Source organism: Neovison vison, chromosome 3, assembly GCF_020171115.1.
Source record: "Neovison vison isolate M4711 chromosome 3, ASM_NN_V1, whole genome shotgun sequence".
In the NCBI taxonomy this organism is placed as follows: Eukaryota; Metazoa; Chordata; class Mammalia; order Carnivora; family Mustelidae; genus Neogale; species Neogale vison.
In genome coordinates, this window is record NC_058093.1 from 137602182 (window position 1) to 137618242 (window position 16061).

At 35.2% G+C, this 16061-nt stretch overlaps 1 protein-coding gene across 5 annotated transcripts in view; it reads right to left on the reverse strand.

Annotated features, from left to right (window-relative positions):
• RELCH (RAB11 binding and LisH domain, coiled-coil and HEAT repeat containing) overlaps positions 1 to 16061 on the reverse strand; it is a 107485-nt gene that overhangs the window by 45607 nt on the left and 45817 nt on the right. For all 5 annotated transcript variants that reach the window (XM_044242861.1, XM_044242862.1, XM_044242860.1 and 2 more), the window contains 5 exons: positions 13046 to 13158; positions 8751 to 8841; positions 5716 to 5787; positions 726 to 866; positions 121 to 285 (listed from right to left, as the gene is read on the reverse strand). In XM_044242861.1, coding sequence (XP_044098796.1) covers positions 121 to 285; positions 726 to 866; positions 5716 to 5787; positions 8751 to 8841; positions 13046 to 13158 — 582 coding nt within the window. The remainder of the gene's footprint in view (positions 1 to 120; positions 286 to 725; positions 867 to 5715; positions 5788 to 8750; positions 8842 to 13045; positions 13159 to 16061) is intronic.

Genomic DNA, 16061 nt, shown 5'->3' on the forward strand with positions numbered 1-16061 from the left:
AAATTATCAGAATGTTCAGCCAAGTGATATTTTCTGTCTTTGCTCTCCAGCATTCTTTCAAGATGATTTAGAACAAACCTTTTAATTTCTGTAAACTGTATACATAAAGAAAGCATTTACCCTGAGAAGTTTTTCTATCTTGTTCAGCAATGTAGGTATAAGATGAGACTGTAAATTTCCAAGTTCTGTAGTCCAGGCAGCGTAAGCCGGTAAAAATACTTGATGTGTTGCACTAACTACTCTTTCTGAGGGATCACCCAAGGCTGACAGCAACAATTCAAAACCCTGCCAAAAAGAAACAGGTAAAATTAAGATTTTTAAAAGAATAAACTTCCAAAAAAAGAAAGCTCCTCAATAAAAAAGCAGTAAGTATACACTGCAGTACACTTAGAAAACATTTAAGCAAGAAAGCAAGCCATCCATAATCCTATCATTCCTATTTTCTTGAAAGAAAATGTCACGTATCCATTGATGCGAAAACCAAAGAGAAAAGGTGGTAAACGTGGCATGCATGTTGCCAATTTCCCGCCACAAAACTATGGTGGAGATTGTAAATGAATCCTAGCACTCTTCCTTCTGAACTGAAGAGGTAAAACAAGGCAGCCATAAGCTGACATACCTACCATTCCTACTATGTATTACTGAGTAGCTGAATCAGAGATTTGGAATATTAACTTATTTGGATTTTATAATGGAATAAATGGGGTTCATTCTGAAAAACATACCTGTTGATATTTGTCTGGATCATCAATGTATCCCATAATGATACCGAGGCTTTTGATCACAGCTTCTCTTACTAAATCTGCCTTATCTTCCATTAACATTTGTTGTAACATTGAGAGAACCAAGGAGCTCCGTATTTCTTTCTGAAAGTAAACAAAATCATGTTTTTACTATTTATTTTATGCTAGCAGCAGAAAAGCACAGAAAATAATAAGATGGACATCCACATATTCTACACCCAGATTAAATACATTCATATTTTGCTGTTTTTTGGTCTTCATTTTCCAAAGATCTAAGACATTACAGATACAGCTTGTCTAATTCTCTTCACCCTCTCCCTCTTCCTCCATCCTCCCTAAAGATAACATCTACCTTGAATTTGGTATCATCTTCCAACATGTTTTTCTATCTACTAAATATGTGCAAATCCTTCAAATCCTACAGCACATAGTAGCAGGCACTTTTGGCAAATGAACCAAGTCAATGCTGCATTAAATGGAAAATGACTCTATTAATCCCTGTCTTTAACTCAGAGAGGAGCTTTCGGAGTTTTAATAACGGGAGAGATTACAAATATCTCTCCATTAATCAAAAACATTTGTCTTGGGTAGGAGTGTGGAAACATTCTAAAATCCTGGTGTTCCTAATTTTGAAGAACTAAGAAAAAACAAGATGATAAAATATGAGAGCAAACTTTAAAAATACTTCAGAGGGAACTGCATGCTAATCTCAGATGCGACTCTTTAATAGAAGTAGCTGCATCTTAATTTCACACAATTTTTTGTGTGAAACTACTGCTATGTCTTAATTTCACACAATTTTTTCTTTTGTTTGTTAAAGAATGTTTTAGCCCAGTGAATTCTGGAACACTGAAAAGAAATAAAATTAAAAAAACAACAACAACGAATGTTTTAGTCTAATTAATGGCTGAAGATAAAATAAAGAGCTATCATTATATAAATTCCTGCCCTTACTTCCTTTCTCTGGACCATTATTATAATTTGATCAGTTTATAAAATTCTTCAAATCTAAACTTATTTAGGTCCTTTTCACATCTAATGGTTAGAATACAATAAAGATAGAGGATGTGACCATTTTCATAAATTTACAGTGTAATTTTAGTATGCAGAGCAAGGTCTAATAGTCATCTTTAAATGACCTTTTTTTTTTAATTTTAAGATTTTATTTATTTATTTGACAGACAGAGATCACAAGTAGGCAGAGAGGCAGGCAGAGAGAGAAGAAGGGGAACAGGCTCCCTACTGAGCAGAGAGCCTGATGCGGGGCTCGATCCCAGGACCCTGGGATCATGACCTGAGCCGAAGGCAGAGGCTTTAACCCACTGAGCCACCCAGGTGCCCCTAAATGGCCTAGTTTTTGGTTTGACTTCCTAGAAACTAAAATATATGTAATTTTACCAAATTTTGATCACATTTAGCTTGGTGAATATGTATTTTAGTACAGCCTTATTTACTTATCCTTTAGGATAAAAACTGCCCAAAAACTATCTTGGAGATCTTAAAAGGGCTTCTGGATTGGTATCAGCCTCGGCAGCAGGATGGAGATAAGTGAACTTCAGCTGGGTATTTGCTTCACATTGGTCTGGGCTGAGGTCAAGTACGGCAGTTAGCTTCAGTATGCCATAAGGAACCCAAAGGACAAGTCAGGAGGCGTTACTCCATTTAAGCCACGACCACGCTGAGATTTTACTGTTAGCAACTGTGGTGGGATATAAGGCAAAGGAATATCCATAGAGGAAACATTAAGTCTAATACCGCTTAGCATTCTAATATCCGGGGCAGTTTAGAACAGCTTATTTATCCCCTTCATGCATGTGATGTTCATCTCTGCTTGGAACAGTAAATAAACGGATGCTCAAAACTGACTCATATATATCTATCTACATGATTTATCACAACACCAGGATATCAGTTTTCTCCTATGAGATGGGAAAATATTAAAAAAATTTCATCATGTACAGTTCCTGGAGAAGGTATGTGAAAATAGGAACTCCAGTGAACTGATGATAGGAGTATAAATCTGTGCAGTCTGGGTCGGAGCCAATTTAACACTGTCAAAATAAAGGAATGCAAATGCTGAAAGAAGCAAAATGTGGAGGTATTGACAGAACAGAAATTTAAAAATACAAGTTACCTGTACAAGAACCTACCAATAGTGTCTACCGTCAGGGATACAGAGTATTATATATATAGTATGATTAATTTTGGGTAAGAAAAATTCAAATATAAAAATGCAAACTGGAATATGCATAAATTTTTATTTTCTCCAAGAACTGATTAAAAACTATTAACAGTATACGGATATCTTTGGAGAGAATGACTAATCATTTTGTTCTTTTCTATACCATATGAAAACTTATTTTTAATAAAATAAAAAGAAATATTATTGGAAGTGAAACTATGGACTAGTCTTTTCTTCTTTATATTTTCCTGAATTAAAAAAATAAGAAATTTTACTTTTAAAAAAGACAACCAAGTCATCTTGGTTTCTCACTCTTCACCAAAGAATATGAGGTTAATAGTAAGTGTGACATAAATGGCTCATGCATTATCATACAATTCCATTTTTTATATCATTTTTAAGAACAATCTTACAAAACTGACCATTTGAGGCAAGGGCCAACAAACTCTGTAAAAGGCCAGATGGTACATGCTTTTGGCTTTGGGGGCTGTGAGGCCTCTCTGTTGCCACTACTCATCTCTGCTGTTACAGTATGAAAGCAGACACAGACAATACATAAACAAATGGGTATGTGTTCTGATAAAATTTTATTTACAAAAACAGGCTATGGACTAGACTTGGTCTCCAGACTGTAGTTTGCCAAGTCCTCCTTTAAACTACAGTGTTAAAATTAAAATAACGATGATGTCACTTCATTCCTCTACCTACTCTAAGCCCTGGACCTATGGGAAGATACCTAAAAGAGCCTAACAGTCCAAAGGTCCTCATCTTTTTGGTGGAAGGATTCCTTTAGTCATTTAAAAATTAATGAGCACTGCAAACTGCTTTTATTTGGGTAGGTAATATCTACCGACATTTATCATATTAGAAATTACACTAAGAAATTTAAAAACAACAGTAAAATCATTTAAGGTTAGCAACATGTAAACATTTTAATGAAAATAACCTTATATGGGGCACCTGAGTGGCTCAGTGAGTTAAAGCCTCTGCCTTCAGCTCAGGTCATGATCCCTGGGTCCTGAAATAGAGCCCCGCATCAGGTTCTCTGCTCTGCAGGGAGCCTGCCTTCCCCCTCACCCAGCCTGCCTCTCTGCCTACTTGTGATCTCTGTCTGTCAAATAAATAAAAGATCTTTGAAAATAACTTTATAAGACAAAAAAATTGGTGAGAATGGTGTTTTATATTTTGCTGCAAATCACTTTAATGTCTGACTTAAGAGAAGATAGGTAGATTCTCTGCTCTGCATTCCACTGATATGATACATTGCTTCAGTTGAAGTTTTTAAGAAAATCTGGCCCCACAAAGACATGTAATTAAAAAAGGGAGCATTTTAATAGCCTTTCCTGATAAGAATATATATTTTAATTCTACACTAAAACTGGAGAAGTGGTAGTTTCTTAAAGGTTAAATGCAATGCAGAATCTGAAATCATGATGTTGTTCCTTGCGAATAAACTCTAAATTCTGGTATATTAAATTCCACTAGTCAGGGCACCTGGGTGGCTCAGTCTGTTAAGTGTCTGCCTTCGGCTCAGGTCATGATCTCAGGGTCCTAGGATTGAACCCCACACGGGGCTCCAGTTCCACACTGGGTTCCCTGCTCAGCAGGGAATCTGCTTCTCCCTCTTCCTCTGCCTGTGCACCCCCGCTTGTCCCCTGCTCTCTGTCAAATAAATAAATGAAATCTTAAAAAAAAAAAAAAAATTCCAGTTTATCTTGGAGTTTGCCCCTCTTTTTACCCATGTGTGATTTTGAGCAGTATGCACTGGTCGCTTGGGAAACATTGTACCACACACTCGTTCCGATGCTCTTCATTACTGACACATTTTATTATAATCTCAAAAAATCACATTTGTTAATATCACCAGTGATCTCAGAAATGTATTTATGTACTTCGAAGCTGTGAAGCCCATGGTGGCAGATAATAAGTTTTCCAAAATTCTTGTTCTTACTTCAAAGTTGCAATTTTATTATTGGTAATAAATACCATCTACTATTTTTCCCCATAAAGTGATAGGCTCATTTCACTCATTTCCATAAAAAAGTCTGCTAAATACAAGAGCTTGTGTGTCAGTGGTTGGTCAAGTAAAATCAGCATCTCATAAAAAAAGGCAACTAGTTCAAATCACAACTCAAGCCTATTTGAAATGCTTTTCCTGAAGTTGCCGTTATACCTCAGGATACAGCAAAAGGTATTGATATTAGTATTTTCTATTCTGTCACACAAAATATTAGAAAGACACATACTCAAGGGTCAAAATTTAGTAGAATTAATAATTTTTTGATTCATCAAGGTTACTTTTAAGTGAAACTGGCTTCTTCTGAGTGCATGGCAGTGATGCATACATCATTATCAGTATATTGGGGGGGGGTGGTCACTGCCTTGATCAGTCCTAATACACTGGCACTGTTGTCCATTACAGCTTTTGCACTGACCATGTAAATGAAAACACAGAGAAAAAGATGAAAACTATTTTAATGTTATGAAAGTAGTTTTCAACTCATGGACCCCTTTGAAAGTATCTCAAAGAACCTCCCAGGGTCCTCAAACCACAAACTTTGAGAACTGCTGATAATTTAATATATTTAAGACTAGCGCAAAACGGTTAATATACCCGTCTGCAAAGCCACATTATATCAACATGAGCCTTATCTTTTTGGCTCATCTTCTTCCTTTATTAGGATAGCATGCCCTGGGAGAATTTGAATTAAAATGTATAACTCACTTGAAAAAAGGTTTCTCTATTATTAAAAGGAAAAAAAAGTTTTTAAGAAAAAATTACAATCTTACAGGAAGGTAAGGTGCCAATGCTCCACAGGATTCTGCCACGAGCAGTCGTCTTTCTGGGTATTTGTGGTTAATCTAGAGTAAAAAATACACAAATCAAGCATGAACAACATAATCTCCTTTCCTCCAACAGGGAATTACTTCTCACAATAAATCCTGTTAAGAATGCAATAAAGCACCTTTTTTTTTTTTTTTCCACTTCTGGGAATCCCTGTGTGCCTATAACTGGATCAGGAATAAGGGAATCAGAGAGAGCCTTAAAAATGAGGTCACAGGGGTTATCTGTTAAAGAAAAAGGATAAAGCAAAGATGAAAACATGGCAGGGTGTCTAGAGGTAGAGGGCTTACCTACAACTAGGCTTTCCTTAAGATGTCAGAAGCATCTTTCTCCATCCCTAGCAACATTAGTTTATTTTTAAATTTGAAAAACTCAGCTTCTGAATATTATAAATATGGCTTATAATATGTGCCAGGAGTGACTCATCAATTCTCTTTTTTAACTAAGGGATTAGGAAGTAAGTTAATCAATGATTTAACCAGAGCCCTTGACTAGTGATATGATTTTGTTTTTAACGTAAGCAGCTTCAATCCATTCCTGTTTGTATATGCAAGATGATAGGGTTCTGCTGCTGTGGTGGCTACACTGAACCATAACAAAAAATAACAAAAAAAATGACACATACTGGGTTTTGTTCCCATATGTCTTCTTCATAGAATATAAATCTTTCCTTGACTGGAAAAGAAGTATATCTGTTCTCATATTCCCATATGAAAAGGTGACATAATTCATTAATGTATTGGATGCCTAAAATTAAGAAAAGAAATTACATAGCAATCTACTGGGCAACAAACAGGAGGTAGTTGGCTAGAAAGATCCCCGGTATCCATGTTTATTCAAGTAATAGAAGAGATGGTGGTAAAGACGTTTATAACTAATATCTGTAGTGCTCGCTTCGGCAGCACATATATAACTAATATCTGTAAAATAAATTTTCCAGAAATAGTAACTTCAAAGCAGAATGGTTTGAATGTCAAAGCATGTTATATGGACACTTTCATTTTGCTTTTTTTTAGTCGAGCTCAATGAGTCTTAAAATTAAATGTACATACAAAAATTAACTGTATCTCTCTATACTGTAACAAGTAGAAAATAAAATTAAGAAAATTCTATTTATAATAGTATCAAAAAGAATAAAATATTTAGGAATAAATTAAACCAAAAAAGTACAAAAATTATATTCTGAAAGCAACAATACATTTTTGAAAGAAAATTGAAAAGAACTAAATAGATGGAAAGACATTCTAAATTCATGGGTTAGATGGCCCATTATTGTTAGGATGGTGAGATACTCTCCACACTAATCTATAGATAAAATGCAATCCTTATGAAAATTCCAGATGCCTTATTTGCAGAAATTGGTAAGTTCATACTAAAATTCACATGGAAATTCAAGGGACCTGGAATAGCCAAAACAAACTTGAACTAAGAGAACTAAGTTAAAAGGTATTTGGAGTTTCTTTTTGGGGTGATAAAACTGTTCTAAAATTGACTGTGGTGGGAGCGCTTATGCGGTACAGTTGGTTAAGCAGCTGCCTTCAGCTCAGGTCACGATCCTGGGGTCCTGGAATCGAGCCCCGCTTCGGGCTCCCTGCTCAGCAGGAGCCTGTATCTCCCTCTGTCCTCCCTTGCTTATGCTCTCTTTCTGTCAAGCTCTCTCTCTAAAATAATAAGTAAAATCTTAAAAAATAACACAAAAACTGATTGTGGTGATGGTTGTACAACTCTGTGGATATACTAAAAAGCACTAAATTGTACACTTTAAATCGGTATATAATATCTATCTCAATAGTGCTTAACAACAACAACAAAAAGAAATGGAAAAAATGATTAGTAATTGTATGTACCTATGAATAACTACAGAATTGTAAATTTAAAATTGTATATGCTGTTCCCAAGTTTGACTTTCAATAATTAGAGCCTCACACCCTAAATTAGTATGTACTATAATCCAGGTGACGTGAGGAGACTGTCAGAGACAAGAGGACCTTATATAATGTTTAGTTTAGATAGTTTATCTAGATAAAACTCAACTACACTTTAAAGAAAAAAAATGAATACTCAAAGAAACTAGGAATAGAATTCCAAAGGGCCATATGCTTTAGTGATATTCCAGAGACCAGTAATAAGAATAAATGACTATGCTATTTATAAATAAGGCCATGAAATCTGTCTTTTTAAGAAAGAAATCCAACTTTTTTTTAAGGTGGATAAGTAAGCCACTCAATGACCTAAACACCAAGTCTAGAAAGTCAATGCCTGTGAGTTCCCCACAGGACTGGAATATTAAAATTCAACATAGAACCAAAAGTATTTTGAGTAAATGGGTGAGCTGGATTATAAATACAAAAACCTACCACATCAACGGTTTATACTTTATATTCTGTATATATTTGCAATATATACAAATGTATAATATGTATGTTATTTCTCCCGCCCCCTCCACACACACGAAAACACGCATTGGCCTCGCTCTCCCTTGAACTCACCTCAGAGCTTTTATATTTATACTAACTCACTTCATTCAGCTCCTTACCTAATCATTCCTTTCTCAGATTCCTGCTCTAACCACCCTTTCTAAAAGAGCATTCTCCATCATTCTCTAATCCTTATTCTGCTTTATTTTTGTTCGTAATTTATAATATAGGACATACCATTTATTTCTTTACTCTTATCTCCCCACTAAAAGATCTTTGTCTTTTGTTCAGCATTGTATGTATTTTGTTCATTACTGTATGTAACGACTGCAGCACTACACAGCAATGTAACCAGTGTTTCTTAACTATTTGCTGGAAGACTGAAGAAAGCAAAGCATCCCAGAGCATTCTTAAGTGCTATGAAATTACTGTGCTGGCCTACAGATACAGGAGCATAATTTAGATTCCACATTATTTCCTACTGGCATTTAAAAGAGAAAATAAGAGCACTTATAACAGGTTAGAATATAATAGTGAGGGGAAAACCCAATACAGTTATTTACCTGTTCCCAACACTGTGGTAAAAGTTCAGCCTCTACGCGTGTCGGTCCAACATGACGTGCAAATGCCACACAACCCGTCAGGATCATCTGCCTGAAAAAGAACAGAAATTAATAAACAACTTGTATTGCGTGAGAAGGCACAACTTGCCAAGGGTTAAAAAGAGCCAGCTCTGTAATTCATATAATATACAACATTTTTGTACTATCTAATTGGACTTCTCCAACAATGGACTAGGCTGCCACCAAGAAAACGAGTTAGTTAAGATTCCTTCCTCCAGCAGTGACAGCACAATTTGTGAGACACTGAAAGAATTCTCTGTTGGTATGATGCTTAATCTCATACCTCCTAAATTAACTTCCCATACATGCATGCTGGGATACTATGTCTAAAGCTTTAGCTTCTACCGAATTTCAGTTTCTAGACACTGAAACAGCCAGTCATTATTTCCCCAATGTTTCTATAATTATCATCTAAAAACGGTATTTCTTAAATTGGAATTTTATACACAAGATAAATGGGGTAGGCAGCTTCTGACGTGGCTCCCAATGTTGCCTATATCCTGATATTCATGCTCTTAGGTCATTCCATATCCTTGAGTGTAGACTGGACTTACTGATTTGCTTTCAATGAACAGAATAATGGCCAAAGTGATGGGATGTCACTTCTGAGACTGGGTTATAGAAGTCTATGATGTCCATCTTTGGGAGCCTCTCTACTGCCTTCTCAGCTGGCATGCTTTGATGAAGTATGTGAGGCCCTGCAGCAAGGAACTTAAGGAAACTCTGGCTGAAAGCCGCTAAGAAACTGAGGGCCTCTTCACAAACAGGAGAAACTGAATCCTGTCTGTGATTCAACTATTTGAGAAGCTCAGAAGCAAATCCTTTCAGACTGAGCCTTGACAGGACGACAGCCTCAGCCCACACTTGAGTACAGCTTTATTTAGAGACCCTGAAGCAGAGGACCCAGATTAAGTGACTCACATAAACTGCAATATAAAAATAAATGTTATTTCAAACCACTTTCTTTTGGGGTAATTTGTTACAGAATCAGTATACAAATAATATAGTAACTTCACTTGAATTGACAGATTTGAAACTTAAGAAAGTATAAAGCTTTAAATATCACTCTTCAGAATGAAGTTCATTTTAAATGACTTTAAAATGCAGAATTATAAACTTTTCCTCTTTTATCTAGTTCAAAACAGTAAAACCTCATGGGGGAAAAAGTATGTTTTCAATACATGTTTTAAAGTAGGCAGCTTCTAAGAAAAACAAATGAGAATGTTTAATTCATATTAATTACAGAAACAGCACTTTAAGCCCAAGCATTGCCCACTGCTACTTCTCAAAATAAGTCAACTTAACTTAAACTGCAAAATGACCTTAAATTTTCTCTCAGGTTAGAAGAATAATGGCAGACAAAGAGTACCTGGACAACAATGAGGAAAATACTGAGCCGGTGTATCTTCATTGTACACTGCCCCTTATTCTCATTTTTATCTGGTATTTTTATCTATCCTATTCCCCTTTATATGCATATTATTATCTTCTATGCCTATTTCTCAATGTTCCCTTTGCTTTTCTATTTTCTTCTACTTTGGAGAGGCAAACAAAAATGAATAAAAGAAAATGGGGGGGAGGCGCCTGGGTGGCTCAGTGGATTAAGCCTCTACCTTCAGCTTGATCATAATCTCAGCCCTGCATTGGACTCTCGGCTCAGCAGGGAGCCTGCTTCCCACTTTCTCTGCCTGCCTCTCTGTCTACTTATGATCTCTCTCTCTCTGTCAAATGAACAAATAAAATCTCCAAAAAAAAAAAAAAAAGGAAGAAAATGGGAAAAGAAATTCTAAGATATACAGATAGAATTTTAGCTGCCTGTCCCCCAGTGGAAATTGCCCAATATCTGAACATTGTTTTTTTCCCCATTAGTATCTTAAAATCGTGAAAAAGCATATACATTGGGGTTCCACGAATGCTGGACTTGTGTAATAAATGAATTTAGGTAAAATGTAGGCATTTCAACATTTGCAAGAAGTATACACTTGTATGAAAACTTCATGTGAAATAACTTTAATCATGAGCCACCGTCTACATACTAAAGATGTATAAACTTGTGGAAAAAATGTTAGGCTTATTAAGGTTTATTAAGTAAGGTTTATTAAGTAAGGAAAAGTAACAATTAATTATATGGTAAATATATTATACTTTGTATATTATATACACAGTGAGTCAACTGATAGGTATATTTTAATAAGTACTTGTGTATCTGAAAGGTGAAAAATTTAAATGTGAACATGGGTGCTGAATTCCTGTCATATCAGGTAAATTCATTATTTTGTAGGAAAGTAATAACAAAAGTTTACTTCTCTCTTTCAAAGAAACATGCAAACCAAAGCTGTTTCACATTTTAAATAAACGAAGACAAAATTCTAAAACATATTCAAAAGATATTAATGTTTTTCATGTTGGAATAGATCTTCAAATCTAAAGAGAATAAAAAGTCCAAACCTGAAGTAAGGCTAATGGGTACTTTTGGCCACCAGGTGGCAGCTATTAGCTTCATATGTGGAGTCTATGAAAACAGGCTAGAGATCTCGAGGCTTTTGTCTTGTAAATTTAAAAATAATGTAATCAATGGTATTTAGTTATTAATTAAGTCATGAAGATAGGGAATAGTATTTTTTTTAAGATTTTATTTATTTATCAGAGAGAGAGAGGGAGAGCGAGCGAGCACAGGCAGACAGAATGGCAGGCACAGGCAGAGGGAGAAGCAGGCTCCCTGCTGAGCAAGGAGCCCAATGTGGGACTCGATCCCAGGACGCTGGGATCATGACCTGAGCCGAAGGCAGCTGCTTAACCAACTGAGCCACCCAGGCGTCCCGGGAATAGTATTTTTATCTGACTTTACTTAAGTTCATTAATTAACATATAGCATTATCATTAGTTTCAGATGTACTTTATTCATCAGTTGCATATTAAACCCAGTGCTCATTAAATCACATGCCCTTAATGCCCATCACCCAGTTAAACACCATCCCTCCACTATGGCCAACCAGCAACCCTCAGTGTGTTTCCTAGAGTTAATAGTCTGGGAATAGTATTTTCCAATGCGAAAATAGAATATTAATTTTCCTAAACAGCACCATCAAATTGTTCTGCAAAATTTTCAGTTTGCAATAAATGGTGATTTAATTTGCTTTCTTTCTATTTGACCAGCCTGTGAGGTGCCGGTGCAGATTCATCTTGACTGGATCCTGAAAGGACGTGTTTCTCTGCTTGCCCAGGTATATTTTGGTAAGAAGGGGAAAGAGATACATACTCACAAGGTTTTAAAGTCTGTATGACTGTTTTTATTCTCAGAGATGAGAGATCATTTGTATTTAAAATTTTGAGCTTTACTTGTTCTACGGTTCACTCTTAAGATTTTCCAACATTTTCAGATGAGGTAAAAATGTTGACGTTCAGTGAAATGAGTACTGAATATATAAAGTTACCTAATCATAAGGTACTACTGTTTTGCAAAAGTATTCATTAAAATAGAAAATTGTAACACAGAAAAACATTTCAACTGCCCAATTTCACCATCCATTGCTTATTTAACCCATTGACCCACAAGGATGTTTTGTTCATGTTCACATTTGCATAGCTTCACTTAAAAGTTTCACTTTTATTTAAAGGTTTTACTCTCTGTGGTAAACATCATTGTTGCTTGACCAAAACCTATTACCAATTCTTCTGGAAAGTCACCCTGATGTGTGTCCCTTCACTACTCAGACAGAACTCATTTCTTCACTCAGGTATCAATAGTTGAGATTTGAGTCTTGACTAACAAAACAAAATACTGTATTCCTGTAGCCACACAGTTAACTAGTTTAAAAATAGCCCAGTGATGCAGAAATTCATATATTAAATATTTAACTTCTGTAGAGAAGTCATGATATCTCTAGTTCATCTGTGGGGAAAGGGGGAATATTAAGCAATTCTTTGAAATCAAAAGTGAAGGACAAAGGCGAAGAGATATCTGAATCAGAAGTCTAAAGGTAACTAATATAAAAGTGTACAAATTCAACATGAGTAACTGGAATAGTAAGAATGGAAACACTAAAAAAAAAAAAAAAAAAAAAAAAAGGAAACACTGCAGAACTCTGTGAATGGGGCCAATGTTTCCTCTGCTTATTAAAATAAATACTGGGACAGAAAGAAGGCACTTAGATTAAAATGCAATCATGATGCCAAATGAGTAAAGTTAATGAATCAACATTATATGTGTTTCCCAAAGAAGTAGTCATACCTACCTTTGCTCATCATCTGGCCTCTTGATCAAATTGAAAAGTATATGGAGAAGCTGGTCTCTTTCTTTAGGCTCAGGATGCAGGCATGCGGTACACAATATGAGGGGGATCAACTCCTGAAGAAATATGAAGGTGGAAAAATGCAAAGTAAAAATGCATTGCAAAATATTCATTTTTCCAAACCCCAGAGTATTTTTAAATGGACATTTAAAATGAAATAAACCTCAACATACAAAAGAGAAAATTCTAATTTTGTAAAATAAGTAATTCAAGAGAAAACACTGAAACATGTATTTATGTGTTGGTTGTAGAGAAAGTGTGAATCACAACCTAATCAAGTTTCTAAAGATTCTACGAACCTTACTTCCTCATCTAGTCCTTTCTAATGGTCTACTAGCTTTTGCACTAAGTAACATTCTATCTTACTTTAAGCTGATACAGTAATTTTAATTTTGAAAGTGTTTTCAAAAAAAACTTGCAGAAGTTAACTATATTTTAAAATTTAAAAAGCTAACAGAAAATGAAGACAACTCATCCCACTTCCATAAATACAACATTATATCTTAATTAAGACTACCTATAATTAAAAATTTTGGGGACGCCTGGGTGGCTCAGTTGGTTAAGCAGCTGCCTTCGGCTCAGGTCATGATCCCAGCGTCCTGGGATCGAGTCCCACATTGGGCTCCTTGCTCAGCAGGGAGCCTGCTTCTGCCTCTGCCTCTGCCTGCCATTCTGTCTGCCTGTGCTCTCTCTCTCTCCCTCTCTCTCTCTCTGATAAATAAATAAAATCTTTTAAAAAAAAAAAATTTGTACCCTTCCCACATAACCCCATGGCTAATTAAAAAGAAAACCATTTTCACGGATGCCAAACACTCTCAGCACTGCTGTAGAAGTATTAGTAGAAATATTTTATGTTCAAATGGAAATTTTAGTAATATCTTATTTGTTGCACATTCAACATGCAGAGGTAAATTCAGTATTTCGTAGGAAAGTAATAACAAAAGTTCACTTCTCTCTCCAGAAGAAATATGTAAATCAAAATTGCTCCACATTTTAAGTAAACTAAGACAAAATTCTAAAATATATTCAAAAGATATTAATGTTTTTCATTTTGGAACAGATTTTCAAATCTAATGAGAATAAAGGTCCAAAAGTGTCAAATATTTTTGGAGGAAAACTTTTTCTAAGTTGTAAAAATAATATTCTATAGTTAATCTAAGGAAATCAGTGTGATGTAATAAGAACAGAATGATTACTCCCACCATTTCTTTTTCCCATCTATCTTCCTACCCACCAAAAAGTGCTAGTAGATTTAAAACAGAAACTTACGGGGGCACCTAGCTAACCCAGTGGGTTAAGTGTCTGCGTTTGGCTCAGGTCATGATCCCAGGGTCCTGGAATGGAGCCCAGCATAAGGCTCTCTGCATGGCGGGGAGTTGACTTCTTCCTCTCCCTCTACCCCTCCACTTGTGCTCTCTCTCAAATAAATAAATAGAATCTTAAAAATATATATATATAAAAGGAACTGATCACTATGTAATAAGGTACAATATCCTGTAGAAAAGGCTACACTGTAGAAGTATTTTCCCATTCTGAAGATGCTCCCTTAGAAAAGGATGATAAAATTTTTAGCAGAGTTGAAACTACAGCTTAGAGGAATGACTACAAGTCCCTTCCCATTATTTCTCAAGTCTTTATGTATTATTTCAAAATTATAATTACCTGGTACAAATCTTTAATTGAAGGTACAAAGATATACACAAGAGCTAAGAATAAATCTGATATGAGCTGATCTGGTATGAGCTGACTGAGAAGTAAGAACAAATTTAAAACATTTATTCTGTCATCTTTGTATCTGGGCCCTCTGTAGGTTTTACATTAGTGAGCAAATGAAAAGCAAAACTAATAAAAAGTAGTAAGGGAAAAAAATTTTGTACTGGGAATGGAAGACAAAGTATAGATCTTATATTGTTAAGTAATGTTTTGCCAGAAATTTGATGTAATGCTTGAAGCATTAGTCTTGACTTTGTAGGAGAAAAATAAACAACCTTTGATGAAATACTAGAGTAGGAGATTATTAATAACAAGGACTATCCTAATCCTTAGAGGATTCCATTTGGATTACTAAGAGCCAACGATACTCATGAGAGGACTGAGACATTGCATCAGCATATCCCAGTGAGAAAAGAACCTTAAAGATGAAAAAGCAGTTATTCTAGAAGGCACTAACAAAAGGAGAAAAAATATTAATGCATGAAAATCAAGAAAGACTCTAAATATTTTATTCATATTTTCCCCTCATGTCAGATCCTTCTTTCCTGAGTTTTCTTGCTTCTCCTCAACCTTCTTTCTATTTCCACTGTCTCTACATACGTACTCTTCCATTCTCCTCTTACTGTATTTCTCTTTTAAGTTTTGTAATGTAGATATTTGCTATAATTGCAAATGCATACATATATACACTGTTGAAAACATAAAGTACAATTATTTAGCTTTTTTATCTGAAAACAAGCATAGCAAAATAATTGTTACTATTTATTCTCTGTGCCTTTCGAGATCCTTAATCAAAGAGGAAGGTTATATTCTACATTAATATAAAGAATCTTTTAACTGAAATATGGCCGTAGATGTGCCAAAACTGAAAACCTAATGAAAAATCATGAACTTCTCTGATTTTTAGTTTCTCTAAGTAAAACATAAGAAGAATTAAGATCAGGGCAGAAATGGGAAATATTTCATATACAATCTGCAATTTCCTTCTTTACTGCTCATGCAGAATTATTAATTTTTCCTTGTGAGATCAAAGTTGGGCTCACAAAGCCTTAGCACTTACCAAAGCACTTCTCAACACAGCAGCTATTCCCAACCAATCCGAACTGACACATGGGAGGAAAACCTGTCACTTCTTGTACCCTTATGAATTTACCTTCTTGTATGCTTATGAATTTAGGACTTTGAAGGAAAATACTTTTCACTTTTCTGAATCACAGTAATAAGTTATATTGCCATTTGCTTTTAT